General features: G+C 36.2%; 1 protein-coding gene across 15 annotated transcripts in view; it reads right to left on the reverse strand.

The window, feature by feature from the left end:
• The window catches only part of PCDH15 (protocadherin related 15), a 725,080-nt gene that overhangs the window by 467,186 nt on the left and 233,224 nt on the right, over window positions 1-24,670 (reverse strand). For all 15 annotated transcript variants that reach the window (XM_062215103.1, XM_062215102.1, XM_062215101.1 and 12 more), the window contains one exon: window positions 10,166-10,285. In XM_062215103.1, coding sequence (XP_062071087.1) covers window positions 10,166-10,285 — 120 coding nt within the window. The remainder of the gene's footprint in view (window positions 1-10,165; window positions 10,286-24,670) is intronic.

Consider the following 24,670-nt stretch of genomic DNA (forward strand, 5'->3'; position numbering starts at 1 on the left):
TATTAATCTATAATTCTGTTATAATAAATTGAAGCATAGTCATACAGCAATCTTCCTTTATACCAAATTTTTTAATCTTTTTTTAATAGCACAGAGTTAAAAAAACTGAATTTTGTGATTTCTATCTAATATCACTTTTCAACACTGGTTCTCAGTCTATATTCTGTATGGTATATTTTTTAAATACAAACGTGAACTTCAAGCAGTGTTCTTATAAAAATATCTGAGTAATAGATTGTTTTGGGTTCTATAACTTCTGCTTATTAGTTAAGGCTTTTACCCTGTCAGGGACTGAATTTCTTCCTGCCAGCCAACATGCAGATCACAGAATGTCTCAAGTGTTTTCCAGTAATACTAGTTTCTTATAAGTAGCCCTTAGTATAAGAATTCACCCTGACAGACTACAATTTCAGAATCAGTCTCTTTTCCCTAAAATTCCTTTACATCAGTTTTATATTTTAGTGTCATTTTGAAGACTCATGAAATAGTGTCTCAAAAATTGCAAAAATAAGTTTAATTCCAGCAGAGAAATCGTTATCTTCATTCTGTTACTACTTGGTAAGCTGTTTTATAGAGGTATGTGTGTGCCTATGGTTGTATATATTGGATAAAACATCTCACTTAGATCCACATTAGCTCGCACCGAAAGGAGGGGGAGGAGAAAGAGCAAGCAGAATGGAGAACAAACCATAGGGGACCAAGAGGAAAGGGGTAGGGAAGAGAAGGAGAAGGGAGGATGGGAAGGGGGAAGTTGGAGGGAACGGGAATGAAGGAAGCAAGGAAGATTGTGTGTGTTTGTGTGTGTATGCCTTCAACTCAGTTTAAGTATATCCTTAAGAATCACTTAATAAATGAGACTTTAGATACAGTAAAAATCTCATTCTGAGTCTCAATCAAAAGAATGAAGGTAAACTCTCTGCTTTGCCTATGAGTGCATGCTCACATCACACACACACACACACAATAACCCTTTATATGGTTGATATATATTTTAAATGATTAATTCTATGCTTTTATAATTGGCTATGCAAATTGTTCTTGGATGTAATCATTTAAAATTTTAAAATATAATTACAGATATTGTATCTTGAAATCAGATATGACATTTTTTACTCAATTTTTGCCTCAATTTTTTAATTAAAAGTGTTTATATCTGTGAGTATGGCATTTAGTTATGACTGGGGAGTGTCAAAAATGACTTAATCTAAGTATTTAGTTATGGGAAAACCCTCAGTTAATAATTGCCACTTAACATTGTAACAGATATCTTAATGTGTTGTTATACGGCTGCTGCATTTCTGTGATTCAAGAGTTATTAAAACACACTAGAGGGACCAGTGCTGTGGTGTGGCAGGTAAAGCTGCCACCTGCAGTGCCAGCATCCCAAATGGGCGCCAGTTTGAGACCCAGTTGCTCCACTTCCGATCATACTCTGCTATGGCCTGGGAAAGCATAGAAGATGGCCCAAGTCCTTGGGCCTCCGGACCTGTGTGGTAGACCCAGAAGTTGTTCCTGGCTTCCGGCTTTGGATAGATGGCAGCTCCGGCCATTGTGGCCACCTGGGGAGTGAACCAGCAGATGAAAGATTTCTCTCTCTCTCTGCCTCTGCATCTCTGTAACTCTAATAAATAAATAAATATTTAAAAAAACTGGAATGTATGTATATATCTATGTAGGTATCTATGTATGATACTATAGGTTGCTTGGCCTAGGCCATCTGTAGACTCAGAACTCCAAATTAGCTGAGTTTTCTGGTGATGGTTGATCTCTAACTGGTTTGAGACTTGATCAATCTAACCCAAACATGCTAATTCCATTTTCTTTCCTAGGGATAATTTTGGCTATGTAAATGTGATCCAATTCTGGTTACAGGGAATATTTTTATTCAAATATAATGTTACACCAAAAAAAGAGATAAAGGTCCCCCTCCTCTGCCTATAAATGCCCAATGGAATTTAAAATAGCATGATACCTATAATCTTTGCATTGTAACATATAAGAAAAATTCTATAAAAACAATATTTCTACTGGGTCTATGATGATAAATTCTGACCCATTTTAAAAGTGTTTCTTTTATTTTTTTCTAAGCCATCTAATTAGTTGAATATATGATGGACAGTCTTATTTTGTATTATAATGGAGGTATAAAAAAGCAGTATTTCTCAAAAACTCTCATGAGCATCCTGTGAGTTCTGACTTCATAGACCCCACAGTCTCTACCTTAAGGCCTGCTCGCTGGCACCATCTAGCAGATGTCCTGCACTACCAGACCCAGCTAAAGAGTCGCCTGTTCTTAGTGATGAAAAGGAACCTGAAAGGGAAAATGGACTGACAGTGTTCACAATATAGGATTTTTTTTCCTTGAGCAGGACAGAAGTAGATAAGGATTCTTTGCAGTCAGTCTCCTGTATTTGCAGTTGATCCCAGTTTCAAACCCCTCACTAGAAGACCCTCAAACATCCCTGTTCCTATGGTCCAGAACGAAAGTGTTCCTTACCATGGTTACACAAGTGTCACTGAATAGTTGTTTTTCTTAACAACTGTTTGGAAGGCTCTTATAATGAAGAGTTAACTACATTAGTTTCTTTTGACACAAGAGAAATAATAGGATATGCTTCTGGAACACAGTCTGCACATTTTTTCTCTATAAACATCTAACACAGCACATCAAAAATTATTTTTGCTTATTTTCATCATTCAGGCACTCTGGTTAATGGATGTTTCCTCTCTACATGTTTTTCTACTATCACCAGCAATGGAAGGGAAATATTGTCCTGTGCACTGGTCCTTTGAGGTCATATTTCATTAGTTGAAGCAAATAGTTTCCTCCAAGTAAGAGAAGTACATTCCTGGCAAGTCTCCAAAGGGAAAAAGAACCAGAAATTTTCCATAAATACATGGATTTGTGCTTTAAATTAGGTGAATCAATTCAGCATCTCTATGCCCAAACTTTTTCCTTATTTCTATTAGAAGATCATTTGAATTGTAATGGAAAAAAGAAAAATGAAAGACTCAATTTTAACTATTATGATTTTGTTCACAGACTGAATAAAAGGGTTTTGTTATGGTGAATAGTGCAACATTTTGAGTCATTGACATTTTATGATTTTCAATAGTAAAAGTGTCCCATCTTTCTTCACTTTGCATTTCCAGTAAATTATTTATTCTTTTCATAAAGACATCACAGATAAAATAAGAAAGTGCATAATAATGAAATGGCCATCTTCAATTTATCATAATTTAAAATCAGGATAGAATAGAACCTGCACTGCCTCTATTTTATATGGTATGTAGAAAAACAATTCAAAAGGAACTTTTCAAAGTAATTCTGTTTAAATGACATTCCAAATTACTATAAAAACATTGGAAATTATATCATGTTTGACAGACAGTATTTTTAGTCCCTGCCTCCTATTAAGCAATTATTATTATCTTTGTGTGTAATCTCTTTCACTTACTCATTGGCAGGACCTCTGACTTGCTTCCAATCAATAAAATATGACTTTGGTGATTGGTTGTCACTCTATGATCACATTATATTACACAAAGCTCGGTTTTCCTAACAGACTAGCCTTACTCCCCTTGATGAACCAAGAGGCCCTGTTAGGTTAGACCACAGAGAGAGGAGCTGAGGGTAGCCTCTGAAATTTGAGAGCTGCCTCCAGCCAGCAGACCAGCAAGGGGCTCTGTTCTACAACCTTACACAAAGTAATTCTGTCAGCAATCTGAGTTTCCTTGGAAGTGGAACTTCTCTAGCCAGGTCTCCGTATGAGACATAATCTGGTTGTAATCTTGTGAGAGCTGAAGCGGAAGGTCCATTTAAACCAGTCCCATGCTACTAAGTAAACTGTTTACACATGTCATAACTGCGAGAAAATAATATTGTATTATTAAAGTCACTAAGTGTGGTAACTGGCTATATAGCAGCAGATAAGCTATACATTCTGCTGCTCCTAAAGTCTTGTTGGAAGAATTGGTAGTGATAAACAGTACTGATTATTGGTCATTACAACATCTGCTGAGTCTTCAACTTGATAATTATCACGTGGTTTTATATGCTGTATTCTCAAATACTTTAGGAACATGCCTACATGATGGTACCTATTTGTACTGGAAAGCATCAGCCTCAGTGTTCATAAAGACCAATACAGAGCTCAATTTCCAATGCCTTCTCTAATTCTTCCTTTCTTATAGACAACATGGTATGAGGCAGATATGAAACGTTATTGTTTGATTACAGATGAGGGCAGGTGCTGAACCAGCTGACCGCGTATTACTACAGATTCACAGTTATGGACGGAATGAACACATGAGCCTTTTCTTGTAGTTAAAACTGTGAAATGCTGCCATCACCCTTAGTATTACCCAGTATTTAGGAAAGTCAGGATGGTTCAAAATGCAAAAAGAGTAAAAATACAAGTCTTCTAAAGATATGTGGACGGGAACTCTTTGGGAATTAAAGTCGTTTCTTTAATATAAATATTCATACTTGAACCAATCCTTTCACAAATAACATCTACCAATTCTTAAACACCCCCCCCCCCAAAAAAAATGTTTGACATCCCCAGAGAGAAAACAAAGTAGGCATACTCTGAAGGGAGCAGACACTTGGATAAAGAGGTGACATGGGTGAGAGTCCTGTTTTATGGCAGTTGTTCGGAGGGAAGGCTGAGTTTTTGCTCTACGCTGGAGCAGTTAAAGTGATGATACAAATCCTGCCATCTTTCTTGCCTGAACAATCAGGAATTGGATTTGGGAATTATCAAAGGTGATGGAAGCCAAAAAGGACAATATCGGAAAGAGGCTGGGAGAAAGAATATGGAGAACAAAATTCCACTTGTGAACTGTGAGTTTCCAAATCTCTGGTTAACCATTAACACACACTTGCCTGGGGCAGACTAAAAGTAAATCAACTAAGAAACAAAATAAACTGACTGGAGATTTGAGCTGCACTCAGATTCTTAATTTTCAGTCTGAATTCCATAAGGTTGTCTGAAAAACAACTCAATAACAAACAGTACTCAGAGAATATAACCAAAGAGTCTATAATCCAACATGTACAATATCCAGGATATAGTGCAAAACAAGGTGACATAAAGCAGGAGACATGCTGTCTTTTCAAGAGGACAATCAAGGAAGAACAATATTGGAACAAGCAGAAAAGAATACTTAAATAGCTATTATAGCTATCCAAGGATGGAAAAACAAATCCTTACTATAAATGAAGACATTGCACTTATCAGCAAAGAAATATGCAAAAAGGGCCTAAAGAATATAAAATCTGAAATTACAACCATAAACAAAATACCATTGAATAGGTTTAGCAACAAAATGCAGTGACTTTGAATATAGGTCAATTAAAAATATCCAGTTTTGGTATTGTGCTGTGGCATAGGGGTAAAGACGCTGCCTGCAGTGCCGGCATCCCATATGGGTGCAGGTTCAAGTCCTGGCTGCTCCCTCCACTTCTGATCCAGCTCTCTGCTATAGCCTGTGAAAGCAGTAGAAGATGGCCCAAGTCCTTAGGCCCCTGCACCCACATGGGAGACCCGGAAGTAGTTCCTGGCTCCTGGCTTTGGATTGGTTCAGCTCTGGACGTTGCAGTCACTGAGGGAATGAACCAGCGGATGGAAGACCTCTCTTTCTCTCTCTGCCTGTCCTTTCTCTGTGTAACTTTCACTTTCAAATAAATAAATAGATCTTAACAAACAAAATATCCAGTTTTGGGGCTGGTGCTGTGGCATAGCAGGTAAAGCCGCCTCCTGCAGTGCTGGCATCCCATGTGGGCACCGGTTCAAGTCCCAGCTGCTCTGCTTCCCATCCAGCTCTCCATTGTGACCTGGGAAAGCAGTAGAAGATGGCCCGAGTCCTTGGGACCCCGTACCCACATGGGAGACCCGGAAGAAGCTCCTGGCTCCTGGCTTCGGATCTAACCAGCTCCAGCCACTGCAGCCATCTAGAGTGTGAGCCACCAGATGGAAGACCTCTCTCTCTCTCTCTCTCTCTCTCTCTCTCTCTCTGCCTCTCTGTATCAGTGTCTTCAAATAGATAAATCTTTAAAAATATACATCCAGTTTACAGAAAATTGATTATAATATATTAAAAAAAACCTTTTAACAGAGACCTAGAGGCCTAAGGAATAATATCAAAATGAGTAGGATGCCACTAATTGGAGTCCCAGAGATAAGCATCTCAGAGGGACATTAGCATGCAAACATTGACAAAATCAGGACTGATAATTTCTCTAATTTGTGAAACATATGTATTCATAAATTCAAAAAACTTATCAAACTCTCCAAAAAAGATAATTATAATGAATACTACATCTTTCTATGCAAATTACAAGTAGTCAATATTTTTAAAAAAATTGAAAACAGCCAGAGAAATATTTTACTTCATGCACAAAAATCATGATTCAAATTCCCAGTGATTTCTGATCAGAAACACTAGAAGTAGTGTTTCAGAAAATGGAAATAATTATTTTTAAATATTTGTGCATTACTATAAGGCAGGAGTAATGTTTGCAAATGGTTATAAGGGTCATGTAGATAATGTAGATGAGTAAAGCAACTGTGATCTAAGCAGACATGTTTACCGCTTGAATGGTACAGTTCAACTTTAGCTAATGACCATCTGACTGAAAATCAGGATCGGTATTACGATTTTGCTTCTCACGAGAGGGGAGAAAGGTAGATTTGAAATAAATTTCATGATATTTAGATATTGGCTCAAAAATTGTTTAAAATAATTTGTGTTCAGAGAAAATGTGAGTCAAATGAAATTTCAAATTACTAATATAATTTGCTGCAAACTGAATCATGAAGTGTGAGCTAGATGAAAACAAGCAAGCATACTGTGATTATTTAAGTAAAACAGACCAATCTGTTTTCTACCATTTACTCTACAGTGTGAGACTAATCTGAAAGAAATTATGATCATGATTACAAAAGCTAGAACTACTCACATTTGCAGGATAAATAGTGTTTGTTCCACATTATTTTGACATTTAAACATAAGCCAGAGGGCTAGTGTTGTGGCACAGCAAGTTAAGCCACTACCTATATTGTCAGCATCCCATATCAGGTACCAATTTGAGTACTGACTGTCCCACTTTTGCTTCAACTTCCTGCTAACCTGCTTAGGAAGGCAGCAGGGAATAACCCAAGTACGTGGGACCCTGACACTCAAGTGAGAAACCGAGATGGAATTCCTGTCTCCTGGCTCCCTCTTTACCCTACTCTGACTGTTGTGGACCTTTGGGAAATGAACCAGGTGACAGATTTTTCCATCTTTCTATCTTTTCCTCTCTGTCACATTGATTTTCAAATGAGTAAATAAAATATTTTTAAATGAAAAAAAAAAAAAGAACATGTGCTGCTATGAGAACAAACAGAATCACCAGAGTCATAAAAATGGTAGTACGTAAAAATAATCAGGTATTTCCTTCAAAGTTTCTAAAATAAAAGAAGCTGCTATTGAGGTTTCCACTAAGTTTCCACTGAGTTCACTTATCCCTGTGTAGGTAACAAAAAGCACTTTTTTTGTTGCTAAGTCCATAAATCATTAAAAGGGGAAAGCATTCAGAAAGAATTTCTGCACAGCTAACAAGGAATTTCACCCTCACAAAATACTAAATTCTAAAAAGATAATTTATGTATTTCTGTCTCAACTATAATCTAAATCTTGAGTACATATTTATTTATATGTTTTTGGGTTTTTTGCAATGCAATACAATATATTTTCCTAAAATACATACACTCGCCATTCTATATTGACTGATTTCATTTTTTTGTTTCATTTTGGGAAGTAAGGATTAGGAAATGGCCAAAATCGCAAGTTAGAGACATGGAATACTCATATAATTAATTGTTACTCTTTAAAGAGTAAGCTAAGTGGATAGTTTAGAAACAGAAAATACAGTCAACTATTTCTGACTACTGTTGAGAAAAAGTGTTTCTCTTCTCTTTTGCTCCCCTGCTGTCTCTCTCGTCTAGAAGGCTTCATTTCTTGTGTGACCATTCACACATACTGCTCTTCAGTCTCACATGCTCATCAAGTTCCCAACCCATGGTGTCATTTCTTCTGCTGACAAGCACATTGAGAGTTTACTTTGAGAAAAGTGTAAATAAACCAAATGACTTCACCTGCTTCCCTTAACCATTCTATCTGCACGCATTTTCTCTTTTCATTTTTATTCTGCATTTTTTGGCAACTTTAACACATGTACCACAACTGTTTCATTGAAACACAACACAGAAGAGTTAGAACACATGTTGGCCTGAAATTGGATGGCAAAACCTAGCAGTGGCCATATAATATTGGACAGATCGCTCTAGCTCCCTTTCTTGCACAGTAGTGACGCTGCTCCTAACCAATGTCTTTGCAATGGAAAGATGAATGAATTTATGATTCACTTAACTCTCACAATAAGTTTATAAGGCACATCTTGTCCTGAATTCTCAGTTTAGCAAGCTATATAGTCTTTTTTTAACTTTCTTTTTGGTTTTTATTTTAAATGTTTACGACATAAAAAGGCAAAAATTCAGAGTATAATGTTAACTTTACCAGTTTATATGCTTATATTATACATAAAAAGATAAGTGTAGAATCATTAATCTCACTAAAGAAGTGGTTTTAAAACTGTTTGGGAGGCCATGGTATCTCAAGAAGCTACTTTAGGAAAAATGGGGGGAGAATGGCAGATAAATTTCAGTTCTACATTAAGGTAAAGAATTCTGAATTTTTCTGTTTTTTATGTTATTTTGTATTATTTGTATTGCTTGAAGAAAGGATTTCATGATTTAAAACACAACTTAATAATCTCTGGTCTGATAGGAAAAAGAGGAGGGGAGGAGGAAGAGGAGGAGAAGGAATAAGGAGGGAGAATGGGGAGAAGGAGGGAGAAGCAGGGAGGATGAGGGAAGAGGTGAGAGGGAGTAGGAGAGAGGAAGGGGGGAGGAGAAAAGAGGAAGGGGGGGAGAAGAGAGGAAGAGGGAGGAGGGAGGGGAGGGGGAGAGAGGAGAGAAGAGAGGAGGAGGGAGGAAGAGACAGAAGAGGGGGCAGGAGGAGGAGGTGGAAGAGAGAGAAGAGGGGGAGGAGACAGAAGACACAAGGAGGGGGAAGGAGAAGGAGAGGGGAGAAGGGAGGAGAAGAAAGAAGTAGAGGAGGAGGAGAAGAAAGAAGGAAGAAGCAGCAAAATAAGAAAAGGCCTACAGCTGTGAGGAGATAGATATACTAAGAGGCAATTAGGTCAGGTCCCTATCAGAATGAGAAAAAGGGGGAAGTCTGTTTAAGAGTACATGAAAATATTTCTCCTCAAAAGCTACCTTTAGCAAGACAAAAGTGTGGATCTCACCCTCGTGAGTCTAGTCTTGCCATGAGAAATAGAAATAGAAAGAAATGACCTATCCTGCCCTTCTTAAGGCTGTTTTGTTTTATCTTGAGCAGTGCAACAGGATTGCACTCTGGCCTCTGGGCTTTCTCCCCACTCTTTGCTGGTTCCTTGAATTGTGCTTCAAAGACTCCACTTCATTTTCTCAGGTCTGCCTTTCTTGGAGCCCCTTGTTGGCTGCTGTGGCAGGAGGTTGCTGTCCTAAAGAAATCTTGCTTTGCTCTCTGCCTTGTCCTCATGGGAATTCTTTGAGACAAGAACCTAGATCACCTCTTTGTCATGCTTGCCCTGTAACATATCTATGGGCTTCTCCATCTGCTGTGCTTTGGCTTTCATGGCGGTCGACTGGAGACTTAAGGTCTTATCCATACCAGAAATGCCTGTGGTGTGAGTTTGCATAATGTGGTATGGTGAGATTGTTGCTATTAATTATCAAATTCTATAAAGCATATGCATCACATTGGCTACATCACTAACAATGATTCGTGTAGAAAACTCAGAACACCTGGGAGTCCACAAATATAATGTGAATTTAGTAAAGACAGCATCGTACATGTATAAAGAAATGTTTCTTAAAATTTCTCCTGAAAATGCTGCTAAAAATTACCATGTACAAAGTAGTATTATAAAACAATTCCATTCCAATGTCTAATAAGATTTTCATTATGAATAGGGCTCTGCAAACTAATAGAATAATGTAATATTTTGCAGCTAAAATAAGCATTAATTTTATTCTTCATAGTGGAATCCTGTTACTTAGAGGTATTTACATACCGGATCATCTGGATTATATTGAATAACGTATTCTATCTGTCCATTCGGGCCATCATCTATGTCAGTAGCTCCATTGTCTCCTGAAAATCCTGTAAATATTGTGGTGCCAACTGGGGTAAGCTGGAAGGGAAGCAAATGAAAAGCCATCAATTTTCATTTAATCAGCTGCACATCAGAAGTATTCCAGCACAAAGCCAGTGCTTCGTTACACAACCACAAAACTGAAGCCTTTCAAAAAATACTCACAAACTTTACATTTTTTTTTTGTTTAACATGTGTGTGTTTTACTGAAACACAGAGTTACAGAAAGAATGAGAGACAGAGAGATCCCCCATGTGTTGCTTCACCCTGCAAATGGCCACAATGGTACAATGGCTGGGGCTGGGCTAGGCAGAAGCCAGTATCCAGGAACTCCATTTGGGTCTTCCACACAGGTGACAAGGCCCCAAGTACTTGGCACATCTTCCACTGTTTTCCCAGGTGCATTAGCAGGAACTGGATTGGAAGTGGGGCAAACAAGCACCCATATAGGATGTTGGCTGTGACTTAACCTCCTGTGCCACAATGCTAGGCCTCATAGGTATTCTTTTAATGTCTGAAATTTCCAACTAGTTTTGTGTAAATAGAAGCCTCTGATTCAGTATAAAGCACTTTTTTTTTAACCAATATATAGTCATTAGCATCTTAACACCTATGGAGAAAAAGCATCTGTTGCTCCCCCTTAAACATTTTTGATGTAGTCCATTACCTTAATATTATGAGGAAGTTCATTTATTTTAATATCAAAAACCAAGTTAGAGACAGCAATGTTAATTTCATGCAAATGACAAGTTTTAGGGAGAGAAATTGAGAAAAATGAATGTCTCTCAGAGGAGAAATTTGAGAGTCTCTTCAGTTTCTTGTAATCTTGGTTGAATAAAAGCCATCAAGTGACAGGAGTTGCAAAGATGGCCACATCTTTTCATTTTGGATGTAAACAGAAACACAATGTACTGTGTGTGGCATATAAAAGTATGATTTTGTGTTAGGCCTAAATGCCTAGCCTTAATTCGTACTGGTCTCCATTGCAAAACTACGTATTTTCTTTTCCTTGTATGTCTATGTACACTGTACTCTTAATGAAGTCATTTTTTCTCAATTCTCTCCCTTCCCATTCCTCAAAATTTAGCTGGAACTGTACTCCTTAAATTTCAACTTATTTTGATGTCACCTTCTATTTGACCATGTCTGAAATGTATACCGTGGCTTTTTAACTTATAACTCTTAAATGCTATATCTGAAACCCACAAGCTCAATTATCACAACAAAAAATAAATTATAGAAAGCAAATTCCTCAATGAGCATGCAAAAAAAAATGTTTACATAAATAGCAGAGAAAAGGAGAGCATACATGCAAAGTTTACTATGGACTATGTTTCATCCCACACCTTGATATCTTTCCTATAAGAAAATTGTCTGCAGAATTTTAGTGAATAAAATAAAACCAATGGAGTGGGCATGCAGGCTAGTGGTTAGGGTCTCAGGTTTACAAGGCTCACATCCCACATCAGAGTGCTTGAGTTTAATTCTCAGCTCTGGTTCTTCACTACAGCTTCCTGTTCATGTGGACACTGTGAGAAGCTACAGTGATGGCTCAAGGAATTGGGTTTTTGTCATCTACTTGAGAAATCCAGATGGAGTTTTCAGCTCTGCCATCTTTTTTTTTTTTTTTTTTTGACAGAGTTATAGTGAGTGAGAGAGACAGAGAGAAAGGTCTTCCTTCCGTTGGTTCACTCCCCAAAGGGCTACCACATAGCCAGGTGCCTCCTCCTGGCCTCCCATGCGGGTGCAGGGGTCCAAGCACTTGGGCCATCCTCCACTGCCTTCCCGGGACACAGCAGAGAGCTGGGCTGGAAAAGGAGCAGCTGGGACTCGAACCCAATGCCCATATGGGATGCCAGCACTGCAGGTGGAGGAGTAACCAAGTGAGCCACAGCTGGCCCCCAGCTCTGCCATCTTAAACATTTGGGGAGTACACCAGCACACTGGAGCTCTGTCGCTTTCTCTCGCTTTGTCTCTGCCTCTCATTTATATATAAAACCATATAGAGATGCAATCATATTACAAGTACCTGCAAGCAGATTAACTTTATATTCAGCACCAAGTACTATGTTGTTCCCTTGACTACAATGTTGAGAAAGATGAATAATCTCACTGGCAACAGTGACACTGTAATTTTGAGTAGCAAAGATCTCCTTACAATTATGTCAGTTTTTTATCTGCTATGGTCTCATGTTTCTACATGACAACAAATACTTGGGTAAACAATAAAATGCTGTGGAATATTTACACAATGGAATATTATTAAGCAATAAAAAAGGAATTAAACCCTGCCATTTGAGGCAAAATGAATACTAGAAGACATCATATGAAGTGAAATAAGCCAGATGTAGAAAAGATAAATACTACACGTTCTCCTTTATATGTGAAAGCAAAAAACGTCAATCTGAACAGAATTGGAGGACCTTGCTGAAAAAAAGCTGCAGGAGAAATGTCTTAACGTGCAATTGAGGGGATTTTCCTTTCTTAGATGCTTTATCACAAATTCAAGTGTTTTGTTTTTTTCCCTGCCCCTCCCACGGACAAGAAATGCGAAAAATCCTGGATGTTAGATAAGCTGACATAAAAGTGATCACTATATGATGCTTATCAGACTAATTATAATAACAAAAATGTTATTAAGAGTAGCATGAACTCTTTCTACTAATAGATATTTCTTAGAAGCATTCTTTTTAGTGGAGCAAGATTACCTATCACTTTCCATTACATTAATTTATACTTATAATTTGTCAATTGTATTAGTCTAATGCATTGTATTAGTTATTTCATGCCAATTATCTCTGCAGAAAAGCCACCCAACCTAGGACAATATTCTACGTAAATTATCTCCAGTAGCAATACTAAAGCTAACACTTATGTTTAATTAACAATGAAGGGGCCAGTGCTGTTGCGTAGCAAGTAAAGCTGCTGCCTGCAGTGGTGGCATCCCATATGGGTGCCAGTTCAAGTCCCACCTGCTCCTCTTCCAATATAGCTGTCTGCTATGGCCTAGGAAAGCAATAGAAGATGGCCACAGTGTTTGTGCCCCTGCTCCTGCATGGGAGACCAGGAAGAAGCTCCTGGCTTCAGATCAGTCCAGCTCCAGCAGTTGCAGCCAATTGAACAAATAGATGGAAGAATCTAACTCTGCCTCTCTGTAATTCTGACTTTCGAATAAGTAAATTAATCTTTTAACAAAATTAACAGTGAAGGCTGAATTTTATGATTTATCATTTATATTTGTGTCATGGAATTCTAATTCATTTTTGATGGTTAATTTTACTTGCCAATTTAACTTGATCATGTGGAGCCCATATTTGGCTAAACATTACTCTGCTTGTATCTGTGAGTATGCTTCTGGATGAGATTAACACTTGAGTTTGTAAGCCGAATAAACTGACTTATCCTCCCCAGAATGGGTGGGGTTCATTCAACCCACTGAAGCCTTGAATGGGAGAAAATGTTGAGTAAGAAGAGTTTCCTTTCCTCTGCCTGGATATAAACTCGTACATTGGATTTGCCTTCAGACTTAGACTTGGATTTGAACTTTCACCATCAGTTGTCCTATTTCTCAGTTCTGCAGACGCAGACTGAAGTTACACTTTGGGGTCTCCAGTTTGCCAACTGTGAATCTTGGGACATTTCAGCCTTGACAATTGCATGTGCCAATTTCTTATACTCATTCTTCTCTCACCTATTGTTCTTTTACCCCTTAATTCTTCTTGAAGTACCCTTGTATGCTATAAAAGCAGTTACAGATCTGAAAAATCAAATTGTTCTCCACAAATGAAACAGACTTGAATTTGTTGTCATGCAATAACTAGTGTTAGATTGACAAATTTAGCTTTTTCTCACAATGATAAAACCACGTTGTCATTGTATCTTTGATTATTGAGAACTTATTATGAGCCAAAGCACTGCTTATATGACCATTATGCCAGTTTCACATTAATCCATATATCTAACATTTGCTTTATTCAAGTGTTTACCCAAATAAACTATGCATTTGAATTGTCTTTAAAAATAACAACTAATTATCTATTTAATATCCCAAGAAACAATAATTTACTGAAATATAATTTACATAAAAGAAAAACAGAGTACTCAGTTTGAGTATTGTCAAACTGTCAAACAATATTTTGACATTTGTTTGTACCCAAGAAAATGATTACCAAAAATGAAAGAGAATATTTCTATCACTCTATAAAGTTCACTTACATCCCTTTAGAGACCATCATGCCAGATGTAAGTTTTTGTTTTTTTTAAAGATTGTATTTATTTATTTGACTGGTAAAGTTACAGAGCTGCGCTGATCTGAAGCCAGGAGCCAAGTCCTTCTTCCTGGTCTCCCATGTGGGTGCAGGGGCCCAAGCACCTGGGCCGCCATCTGCTGCTATCCTAGGCTACAGCAGAGGGCTGGACTGGAAGAGGAGCAATGGGGACTAGAACCCAGCGCCCATACAGGATGCTGGTGCCGCAGGCAGAGGATTAACATAGTGCGCCACAGCACCGGCCCTGTAAGTATTTTTTATTTCAGCCAGAATAGCTTTATTTTGTCTGTCTCTTTGGACTTCAGTAAAATGTGTAATCTTTTCTGACAATTTTCTCAACTGTTTGTCTTTAGATACATGTTTGTTATTGTGTGCTTCAGTATTGATCTTTATATTCCCTCTAACATAATTTTTGTACCTGTATTAAAAATCTTGACTCCATTTTTTATCATGAGATTAGAAAATTGATATTGAAAATAACTTCTGAATAATTTTTTAAAGTCATGTAGAAAATATGAAAAATATTATTCTAGAGAGTAATATGTAGCTCTAGTTATCTTTACTAAAAACTGAAGAGCAATTTAGCTTAAACTGAACATATATATGAACTTATTGAATGAGGAAGTTGAGTTTTGAATACTTGAATATTTTAAAACAGCTGAATGGTTGATTCCCACTTACATGCTTAAAGTACAAAATGTCTCCACAGGTGGTTCTATGCCTTCTGTAATCTCTATCTCCTTTCCTCCCTTCCTCTTTCCTGATTCCCAGGGACTGTATGTCTGATCTGCTGAGAAACCTGGGAACAGATAAGAGTACTAGAGCTTAGGCTTCTCCTCTATCTTAGATGCTTCTGTGTGCTTCACATAAAATACTAGTGCATTCTCTTCCAAGAAATTCAATAGATAGGAATGGCTCTGGAGTTCAAGAAATTTCCATGTAGCATGATTCTAGAGATTGTATTTAATTTGTATCAGTTATGATTTATGAAAAATGACCTAATTTTATATAGAAGTTGTAAAGAAAATCTAAACAAAATGTGTAAAAGAATAAATGATGGGCTGGCGCCATGGCTCCATAGGCTAATCCTCTGCCTTGTGGCTCTAGCAAACCGGGTTCTAGTCCCGGTCAGGGTGCTGGATTCTGTCCCGGTTACCCCTCTTTCAGTCCAGCTCTCTGCTGTGGCCTGAGAGGGCAGTGGAGGATGGCCCAAGTGCTTGGGCCCTGCACCCCATGGGAGACCAGGAGAAGAACCTGGCTCCTGCCTTCGGATCAGCATGGTGCGCCAGCTGCAGCGGCCATTGGAAGGTGAACCAACGGCAAAGGAGGACCTTTCTCTCTGTCTCTCTCTCTCTCACTGTCCACTCTGCCTGTCATAAATAAATAAATAAATAAATAAATGAATGAATAAATGACTTAGTCTATGCTCAGACCACCCTGTACATGCCCAATGTCATTTTGTCTTGGAAACTAAGCAGGGTTGAGCCTGGTTTGTTCCTGGATGGGAGAATAAATGACTCTATATGGCAATATGATCACTAATAGAGTTATTTATTGTTTTAAACATTTTATATAGCTTGAATAGTATTTCACTAATTACAGCCTGTTAATAAATAATCTCTACAAATGTTTGGAGAACCCCTTGATTTTCAAACTTTACATTAATTCTTAACTTTATTTCCAAGGTAAAAATGAGTTGCAATAACAGATGGCTAAACCCTATACTAAGAACTTTAAAAGCCTTACCACTTTGAATACTCAATGGAGGTTTATTCCTTAGTTTTTGTTATTATACTTATTTTGTAGTTAAGCAATCATTAACAGAGATTTTGCCGTATGTCATAATTCTTTTATTTTTTTTGACAGGAAGAGTTAGACAGTGAGAGAGTGAGAGTGAGAGTGAGAGTGAGAGAGAGAGAGAGAGAGAGAGAAAGGTCTTCCTTCTGTTGGTTCACCCCCCCCCCCAATGGCCACTACTGCTGGTGCATTGTGCTGATCTGAAGCCAGGAGCCAGGTGCTTCCTCCTGGTCTCCCATGCGGGTGCAGGGCCCAAGCACTTGGGCCATCCTCCACTGCCTTCCCAGAACACAGCAGAGAGCTGGACTGGAAGAGGAGCAACTGGGACAGAATCTGGCAACCCAACCGGGACTAGAACACGGGGTGCCGGCACTGCAGGCAGAGGATTAGCCTAGTGAGCCACAGTGCCGGCCCATAATTCTTACACTTGGTGGATCAGGTTTGTAGCATAGCTTTTTTGATTTCAAAGAATTCATTCTTAAAAACTATGTAAAATATTGCATGGTAAATCTCATAATATTACTAAACTAAGAAAAAATAAAGGGGAAAGAAATAACCATTGCTAAATAACAAAACTCAAGTTTCAAAGGTAATATGAGCTGTTGCAATTTTGATGACTTATTCCATCAATGATCAATTATTTTTGGACAGAGGGAAAAATGCATTTGAATTATTTTACAAAAGAGAAAGAAATTCTATTTAGCCAGTTCATAAGTTAAAAAAAAAAAAAACTAATTTCACGTAAGTATTACTAGTAACAACAGGTTAGTTTTCAAGCACAGTATTTCATCATTTCCAAAATGCACTGTGATTTCAGTGTGTTAACCTTTCTATTCCTAATCAATCATTTATTGCTACAGCACTGGATAAAGCCTGAAAAAGCATTAAATAAATAAGTGTTAACAGTACCAAAGGAAGAAGGAATAAAATATTCTCAACTATAGTAATTTATAATTTCCTAAATGGCATCCCAGTAAATCAACATTTATAAATAACAGAAATTAAGGGCGAAAGTTTGATGAACAAAATATTAAAAAGGTTTCAAGTAAATATTCCTCAAAAAATAACTTTAATCCTTAAGTACAAAACAACTAGTAAATATAATAGCAAAAGCTAAAAGGGAATGTAAGTGATAAAAGCTACTACTATCCTGAATTCCGAAGGTACTATAAATAACATTATCACTTCTGTAGTAGCTCTGCAGAGTGTATAAGGTGTGAGGATATATGAAGTGAGTCCAAATTTAGAAACAGTCTGTAAACAGTCATGGTCCTGTTAAAGTAGTTAAGTCATCAAAGTCAGGAAGTACTGACAGACCGCTAAGACTGAAATCAGAAAGACAAGTTAAACAAATGCAACCTGTCATTCTAGGTTGAATTTTTGACCTATAAAGAATCTTGTAAAAAACAGCAAATTTTGAATGGTATCTGCTGGTAAATAATATTGTAGTGTTATATATAATTTTCATGAAATTTCCAATGTTGATGGTAAAATGGATATGCAGAAGAGCACTCTATTTTATAGGAAATACACACCAAAAGATAAAGAGCTTAATGGGCTTCTCCTATGTAGCTTACTCATTTTTGACATAGAAAAAATAGGTATTTACATAAACTATACAACATATATTATAAACCACTAAATTGCATGCATATACTTATGTAATATATAGTATAAATTCTTATATAGTCCATCATTTGTCTCTCCTAAAAAAAAAAACTAACACATGAAAACCTAGCAAATATGAAAAATCTTATATGTCATGCTTATATTGTTAATGGTGTGTGTGTGTGTGTGTGCATAAGCACATCTGCCTTTTTAAACTTTCAATTTTGATGCTGCATCATCCTTCTCCTACAATCACATCTATATTATTATTTGTTGAGACATAGAAATATATTTTGAAAGTGTCCCATTATGTTGCACTAAACAGTGCTTCCTGGTTATTAATCTCACAAAGTCTGAAATGAACCAAGTAGAATATTTTGATTTGCCATTGAAAAGTCTGTCATAAGGAGAATAAACAGAAAGAAGATTGAAAATTATATTTATGAGTCATGGCATGACAATGTATTTATTCTTATTTATTTTATTTGATTATTTTACCATGCTACTCATTTTATCACACTATAAATGCAAAAATATTATTAATATTAGCAATATTATTTTAAGGATATGTGGCAGTTATTCTAAGAAGAGTGGTAAAATAAAATAAACTTTAATAAAGACTTTGCCACATAAATGCTGAAAGGTGAGATAATCAGGTAGGTGTATTTTACCTGGAAACTTAATATTTTGGGAAACATGATTGTAGAATGTATGAAAGTGGAGATTGCTAGTTTTAATTCTGAAGGCCACATTCAGTGAGTTTCATATTACAATATTGGAATTCTAAATCATCACTAACTACTCTAAGAAACTGTATTATTAAAATTCATCCACATGGGAAAGGCAGAAGTCCAATTTCACGGCTTACTGACATGATTCTATACATATAAATCCTCAAAGATCCACCAAAAAGAACTAGAATAAATTCAAAAAATCCACATCATAAAGATCAGCATACTAAAATCAGTTTTTCTACGTGCAATAACAAATTATCTGAAGAAGAAATCTCATTTACAATAGTCACACACACACACACATATCTATCCAAAATTAAATTTAATCGAAGAAATGAATATCAACAAAACATTGATGAAAGAAATTGAGAAACCACACAGAAATGAAAGGACATCCCATGCTCACATATACACCTACATCATCTGCTACTTTCCCAGGCACATTTACAGGGAGCTGGATCATAAGTGAAGCAGCTAGCACTCAAACAAGCACTCACATGGGATGCTGGTGTCGCAGCCAGTGGCTTAACCTACTATGCAACAACACCGGCCCCATACATGAAAATTTATTCAACATCATTAATCATTAAGACTAACAATTAATCATTAATCAAATTAAACTATAATGAGATCACCTCCTTCCAGTGAGAAGGCTAACATAAAAAATGAAAATTGTCAAGGATATGGAGATAAGAGGACCATTGTATACTTTTGGTATGAATGCAAAAAAGTTTAAACATCATGGAAAAAATATGGTGATTATTCACAGAATTAGAAAGAAAACCATTTTATGATTCCTGGGTGTGTATCCAGAGGAAATGAAATGCATCTATTAAGGAAACATCTCCAGACCCATGTTTATTAGAGCAATATTCACAATATACAGGATACAGGAATGACTTAAGTATCTCTCAGTAGACGAACAGATAAACAAAATGTTGGACAGAACAGCATACACACAATTAAATATTATTCATTCATGAAACAGATTAAATGTTTCCATGACAACATGGGTGGAACATTATTTGAAGGGACATTATTGAAGGTGGATTCATTATTTGAAGGGACATCAATGAGACACACACAGACAAGTACCACATGAGCCCACTTATATGCAGAATCTGGAAGTTTTGATCTCATAGCAGTTGAAACTACTATTAAGATTAACAGCGACTGGAAAGTGTCGGGCAGAGAGATGGGGGAACATTGATTAATGGATTCTAAATTATAGTTAGGTAGGAGAGTTAAGTTCTGCTGTTCTGTTGTGTATTAGTGTGAGCACAGATGAAAATCTACTGGAGACTTCTAAAATGCTACAAGAATGGATTTCAAACTTCTTCACTACAAAGAACTAGCAAATGTTTGCTGAAATCACTGCGTTGACCTTGATTTAAAACATTACAAAATGTATACAAAAGATCAAAACATCGCATAGGACTCCACAACAAGGCATTTTTCTAAATTATTAATCATTTTTAATTGAGGAAACCAAGCATATTAGAAATCAATGCTCTGTAATTTTACATGTGAGAAGTGACCTAAAATTAGAAATGACACAAAAGGATATTCTTTTTCCTCATAATGTTCTACCTACAATATGGTTTTACTAAACTGAATCAATGAAATTTATATCCCAAATCAAGTATAATAATTTTTTAAAAATTAGTCTTTTTATTAATATTAATGATCCATTCACTCTTCTGTTGTCCAGAAAACCTTATTTTAAATATGGAGAATAAATGTGAATCAGTTAAATTGCATAGTTTTTCTCTTTATATCTGAGCCCTATCATTTATTCTCTTGCTTCCTGAATTTGACAAGCACTCAGTTTTGGTGTGGGGATACCTTGGTTTCTGCCTTAGATTTGTTGCTTATTAGTAGTGAGATCTTAGACAAATTAATTAGTGTTTCCCTATTCTTGCACTATCTCATCTTTAAACAATGTATTTTTCAGTCTGTGTGTAGGTATGCGTAAGTTTTAAAAGAGCTATTGCATGGGAAACACTTTGAATTTGTTTAGCATGCAATGCAGTTAGTGAATGGTTATATATGACATATAATACATATCATTGTATTCTGATCTTATTTCATTCAACAATGGGGATAAGCTGTTGCTAAGTTGGTGAAAAGATCTAGGCAAAAATTTTACCATCAGCAAATTTTGACTAAGAACAAATTTCAAATTGGTCTTACATGAAATTAGTTCCAAAGAAAAATACCTAATATTAAAAGTAGGAAAAATAAATTCTAAATTTATACTGAATCCAAAGTTATCAGATATTTAAGTTACTAACCAGAATATAGTTTTTGATAAACTTGTAATGTTGATGTTTATGAAACAACACAATTGTTCCTGAAATCCAAGGTTATTTCAACTACTAATATTCATCTCCCAAAATAGAAAATGACATTTTAAGTTTAGATTTTTTAAGGATCCTTTGAAGTTGAATATAGGTAAGAAATGAATGAACCTGATCAAACACAAATTTATGAAGCTGTCAAGCTCTTGGAACGTTTTGTACTGAGCATCAAAAAGCTGTGCTTGTGGAAATGACTTGCAGATGGGGAAAAAGGGACATTTGGTCAAAGGGGAATCATATTAACATTGCTTCATCGATATGATTGCAGTGTTTCTGGGAGTGTGAAATAGGGCAAATTCTCAAACAGTTCCTAATCATATTATGAATAAATCCCTAATTTTCCCCTAGAGCTCTATGCAAATGATCATAAATCATTTAACTCATGTTTACCAAGCTATTAAATATGTATGTTTCTTTTGTTGTCATCACTGTTATTTTAAACTACGTAATTTATTCCAAAAATCTAAAGGGCTTTTACTTGTTTCTTTAAAATTTTTATCCATGTATGCTTATTTCTAAATTTAATTCCAAAATATTCTACTTCTTATTTCACTCTTACCTCATATATTTTCTTTAAATGTTATACCTGCCACCAAATAGGTTTTTGTGGTTCCTCAACATAACAGGCTGTTGTTTTTTTTTTTTTTAAGTGACTGTGTTTGAAAGAGGGAGATATCCTTCAGATCCCACAATACTAGACTTTTAACAAGTTACTTCAGATCGCTAAAATGAAATTATTTTTCTCTATAAATAATGAGATTTGCAGAGAGATTGTGAGAGTCAAACATTTCCTATTTGCAGGTCTGGAACAAAGAAGATACTAAATATCAAATATGTATTATCATTTTTATTAATCATTCACCAGCTATAGTCTTTGGCTAAAAACTGAGGAGTTCACAACATGATTATCATACCCTAGGATAATCACATACCCTACCTTATATCTATTCTCCTGTAGTTAAGGATATGAGATAGTTATTGTTATCTGCTATCTTTATGTTTCTGGCTGCTGGGAACTCAGGTATTAATTTACTAAAAATAATATTTTTGGTCATCATTTTAATGTTGAGTTTTTAATGAGTGTTGAATTTAATGTGAAACTTGATATGGGGCACTATCATTTTTTAGACATAACCAAGTATCTTCTTCCCTTGAACTCTAACTTGAACTGTTTATCATCTCCTTGTAAACAATTGTATTGTAATAGTATTGTAAACAATATATATAGCATCTGCAACATTTTTTATCCCGAGTCTTCTAAAATTAAGAGCTCATTCTTCCCAGTGACATCATCCACTGAAACATCCTCCCAATTTGTTATTGGTGTCTATTCAACAATTTTTTGTTGTTTTAATCATTGCATGCTACTTTCAGTTTACCTCTTAGAAGCGTTATCCATTCTACATTCAGCTGTAGAAATACAGTCAATAAAACACAAATACATAAATAATTATATGTTACATTTTTTATACTCTATTAGTTACCATAGATCAGGGAAAACATATTTGTCTTTTGGGGGCTAGCTTATTTCACTAAGTATAATGGTTTCAAGTTGCATCCATTTTGTTGTAAAAGATAGAATTTCATTCTTTTGTATGACTGAGTAGTTTTCCATAGTGTATATATACCACACGTTCTTTATCCAAACATCTGTTGATCGTCATCAGGATGCCATATCTTAGCTATTGTGAATTGAGCTACAATAAAGATGGGGTACAGAGAACTTCTTCATATGCTGATTTCATTTGAGTAAATTCCCTGGAGTGGGATGGCTGGATCATAAGGTAGATCTGTTTTCAGATTTCTGAGAAAATTCCATACTGCCTTCCACAATGACTGTACTAGCTTGCATGCCCACCAACAGTGGATTAGGGTACCTTCTTCTCCACATCCTTGTCAGCATTTACTGTTTTCCATTTCTATGTGAGAGCCATTCTAACTGGGGTGAGGTAAAACCTCATTGTGGTACTGATTTGCATTTCCCTGAGGGCTAATGATCCTGAGCATTTATTCATATGCCTGTTAGCCACTGGAATTTCCTCTTTTGAAAAATGCCTCTTAAGTTAAACTGTCACTGATAGGAGAGTGGCAAGATGGCAGAATAGGAAGGGAACACACTGATAGTCCGGGAAGAGACAGTTTAATAAAAGTGGAGATACTGCAGGTTCAAGGAAGAGTAGGAGAAGAAACAGCAGAGGAAACTCTTCCGGAACTAGTGATTCACAGTGGACCTGCGTGGAGAGCGTGGGAGCCCAAGTTCGGGACACCAGCGGCAGAATCAACACACCAGTGCTGGAACACGAGGTGAGCCGAACCTAAATAGCCCAAGACACCGGCAGGCTAGCAGAAAGAGGAGACTAGAGGGAACAAGGCTTGAAACCCCGCGGGGAAAAGTTCACCAGGCTAACTAGAAGAGAGAGGGGGAAAAAAAAAAGTGACTGATACACGAGTCTCTCTCTCTCTGCTCACCTCTCAAAGACGAGCAAGACAAAGAGCAGGCACCATTTTGGACATACGTCATAAGCAGGGCAACCTCAGGTCTGCACCCGCCCTCAGCCTAGCAGTAAAACCTGACTCTGGCAGGGGTGAAATAATAGGAGATTAGGACCTTCATTGAAAAAAACTTATGAATGACTAATTGACAACAAAGCTATATATGAGTGAAATGGTTATTTACACATTCAATTATTTATAGCTGTTGTCCATATCCCACAAAACTAGAGTTTTTTTGTGTTTTTTTTTTTTTTGCTTTTTAATTGTTATACTCCTTTTTCAGTGACGTATTAAGTCTTTTTATACTGTAAAGTTGAAAAATGTATGTCAAAAACTAGAAGGAGGGTGAAAGGGAAAGTGGGAGGAAGGAAGAGGGGAATATCATTATGTTCTTAGACTTGTATCTACAAATCATATTGAGTCTGTTAAAATTAATTGAAATTAAAATAAAAATAGGGGAAAAAACACAACTATGTACTTTCTATTGCTTAAGCTATTGACTTGTTCCTTGTTGCTTAGAGATTTTTATAACAGGTGGTCCATTTTGGGATGTGGTCCCTACTCTGTTCTCTAGATTCATCTCTTTACAGTCTGTTCTTGCTCATTTTAAGCTTCTTACATAGAATTTCTTATGTTAAATTAGCAGTGATTCAGTAAAATATTGCCTACTAAATTAAGTGAAAATTAAGAGATAATAATGACTGTTTACCAAATAAATTCAAATCACCATCAGGAAAAAACAGTATTCATAATGATATAAAGCACCTATTTCTATTATAAGATCACAACATAAATATAAATATTTCTATAATATAGTAATATCATTTTATTTAATTTCTTTTGTTATGTTGAATCTTAATAATGGGACGAAAACATTGAACACTGACAATTTCTTTGGATTCAATCTTTTAATTACTTCTGAAATATATGTCTGCAAGATTCTGATAGAATTGATTTTCCACAGATAGGCACATAGCACCCTAAAATACACATGAAAATACAAAAGTATATATAATTTGTCATGTATATTAATCAAGTTTGGTATATTTTATCTATATGTATTTGATATTATATATTTCAAACAGGGTTAGCATAAGGGTCAGTAAACTTTTTCTCTGAAGGTCCTTACAATGAGTAAGTTTACAAGGCCATATCAATTCTGCA

This window comes from Lepus europaeus, chromosome 17 (genome assembly GCF_033115175.1).
Source record: "Lepus europaeus isolate LE1 chromosome 17, mLepTim1.pri, whole genome shotgun sequence".
Classification (NCBI taxonomy): Eukaryota; Metazoa; Chordata; class Mammalia; order Lagomorpha; family Leporidae; genus Lepus; species Lepus europaeus.